Raw genomic sequence first — 2,256 nt, 5'->3', positions numbered from 1 at the left:
ACTTGGGTGTGCTGGAGGAATGGTTATCGATCTTATTTTCTTTTGCTACGTATTTCGCTATCCAAAGATACACAATTCATATTGGGCTTTATGGCCCATTAAAGTTGGGTCAAAAGACTCAAAACCAATAATGATTTTGCTTATTTCTTAGGGCATTTCAACAAAATACAGTCAATCAATCCTGTACTTTCTTCATTGTTCACACCCAAAAGGTTATCCGATGATCAAATTCAAGTAATAATACACCGGTGTTCAAATTTCTGCATTTCACAACATGGGATCACCCGTTGTAATTTCCTTGGGTTCAAACCCTGGTGTGTTTTCCCCCAAAATCACCCAAATTTCATTGACGCATTTCAACAAACACCTGGTGGGCGGTCACTTATCTACTCATAACTCTTTCAAAACAACTTTACAGTATCCGTCAATTAACAGGCTTCGTTTCGTTCAACCAGTCAGAAGCTCGTATTCAAGCACCACTGGCTCCATATTCGACAACACTACACTAACCAATTTCGGTAATTTCTCAATTGATTCAGTAAAAAAGTCTTTTACCGATGTAAACCCAATTAGGGTTTTAAAGTGGGTGACTTTAGGGTCTATTGCAGTTGGGTTATTGAAATGGGTGGTTAATACTTTATTAAGTCCTTTCTTTTGGATGTATTTTAGCTGGACTTGGGTGTTTTGGCCATGGTACATTGCAATTGGTCTAGCTGTTTATGGTATTTATGGTTTTATTAAACACGTAAAGGGTGAAGCTAGTGTAATTGAGCAGCTTGGTATTGTAAGTTCTGTGTTTACATGGCTTACGTTAGTCCCGCCTGGTGTTGCAAACGGTTTCCTTGAAGGTTGGCCTTTTGTGTTCTTTTTTGTGTACCATTATGTCTTCTTTTTGAATGTTAGTATCCGTAAACGGCTGTATGGCGATTATTATCTTCGTGAGCATGATCCCAAGTGGGATATTACGACTCCCGGTTGGCATCGTGTCTTGTTTTGTGTGGGAGTCATGGCTGCGCATTGGTTTGCTGCGTTTGAAGCACCGCAACTTCACTTGATTCCGGGAGGATGGAGGAATTTGGGGATTTGGGGGTTGATAATGTCAACTGTGTTTTTACATTATCACTCTTCGTTGTATCTTGCAAACTATTCTGAAAAGGTGGTGGTGCTGACTGCGGTTGTGCAGTTTGGGCCTTACAGATGGGTCAGGCACCCGATATACGCGTCTATCGGGCTTCTGTTTTTGAGTTACTTTACTGCAATCCAAGCGCCACTCAGCTCGGTTTTTGTTATTGCGGTTTGCTTGTTGTATTATGATCAGAAGGCGAAGTTAGAGGAGGGTTTGATGGTGGAGACGTTTGGAGATGGGTACACGGAATATATGTAGAAAGTGAGGTACAGGTTTATCCCTTTTGTTTATTGAAATGTTCTACATGTACACTGAATTGTTAGCGCCAGACAGTTGTATCAGTTTTCAAATGGTTTTGATCTGTTTGCCAAAGAGTAGATGATAAAGTTAGAGAGTAAGTGTAATAGTCCTGAAATTTGTATTATTATTCTGGTTTGGATAATTGACTTTATGTCACCAACTAGCATATGGTATGTACTTAAAAATTTGAAGTTGCATGTTGCTGCTTTCCATTTTGTCTAACATAGCATTGACTTTAAACTTGAAAGATATTTTGTTTATATTTATTATTATTTGTTGTTACAATAGGCTGGTAGTCTTTAGGGATTCTTCATGGAGACGGTTATAGTGTAGACATGATTAGCCATCAAGTACATAATACCTAAAGTTGCATAAGTAGACTTGATCTGTAAGGTTGAACTAAGTTTGATAATGGTTATAGTCAAAAGACCTTGCCCTTGCAAATGCAAGTTCATCCATTTCCGTCCAATTTTACGATTGTTTGTTTGTTGTGATCGAGCAATGAGTTCTTGCTGTGTTTCGAAAATGAATTCGGGTGTGGATTGGGTTTGGAATTGGTTTTTATAGAGGTAGGGTACCAAAAAGACTCAAATACCCTTAAGTACCACCCGCAGGACAAATGGATCACCCGCATAACTCACTGAAGGAAGAACAACAATACATCCTAGAGACCATGCGCGGAAGCATTCAGGCACCCTCAGAAGTCATCCGCAGGGTAGCACATTCACCCGCTAGGATGGCCGGAAGGCAATGCCACAGAACAACTGTAATTAACTAATTACCTTCTAAAAGAATTACCAAGATCCTTTCTTGGAGAATATGTGACCCAT

The 2,256-nt window shown here is 39.6% G+C and overlaps 1 protein-coding gene across 1 annotated transcript; it reads left to right on the top strand.

Annotated features, from left to right (window-relative positions):
• The first annotated feature begins 200 nt into the window (after positions 1 to 200).
• On the top strand, positions 201 to 1,591 carry LOC143609429 (uncharacterized). Its single transcript, XM_077084183.1, has one exon. It carries the CDS (start codon positions 275 to 277, stop codon positions 1,382 to 1,384), a length of 1,110 nt encoding a protein of 369 aa, XP_076940298.1. The 5' UTR covers positions 201 to 274; the 3' UTR covers positions 1,385 to 1,591.
• Positions 1,592 to 2,256: the final 665 nt, after the last annotated feature.

The sequence above is a fragment of the Bidens hawaiensis genome, unplaced genomic scaffold, assembly GCF_021521415.1.
Source record: "Bidens hawaiensis isolate Kalapana, Puna unplaced genomic scaffold, B.hawaiensis_p1.1 tig00419633_1, whole genome shotgun sequence".
Taxonomy (NCBI): Eukaryota; Viridiplantae; Streptophyta; class Magnoliopsida; order Asterales; family Asteraceae; genus Bidens; species Bidens hawaiensis.
Note: the sequence above shows the minus strand (reverse complement) of the source record. Positions and strands in the feature narration are given on the sequence as shown.

Bases quoted from the DNA above. Each gene is read 5' to 3' on its own strand.
- LOC143609429 (XM_077084183.1), top strand. From the start codon at position 275: ATGGGATCACCCGTTGTAATTTCCTTGGGTTCAAACCCTGGTGTGTTT.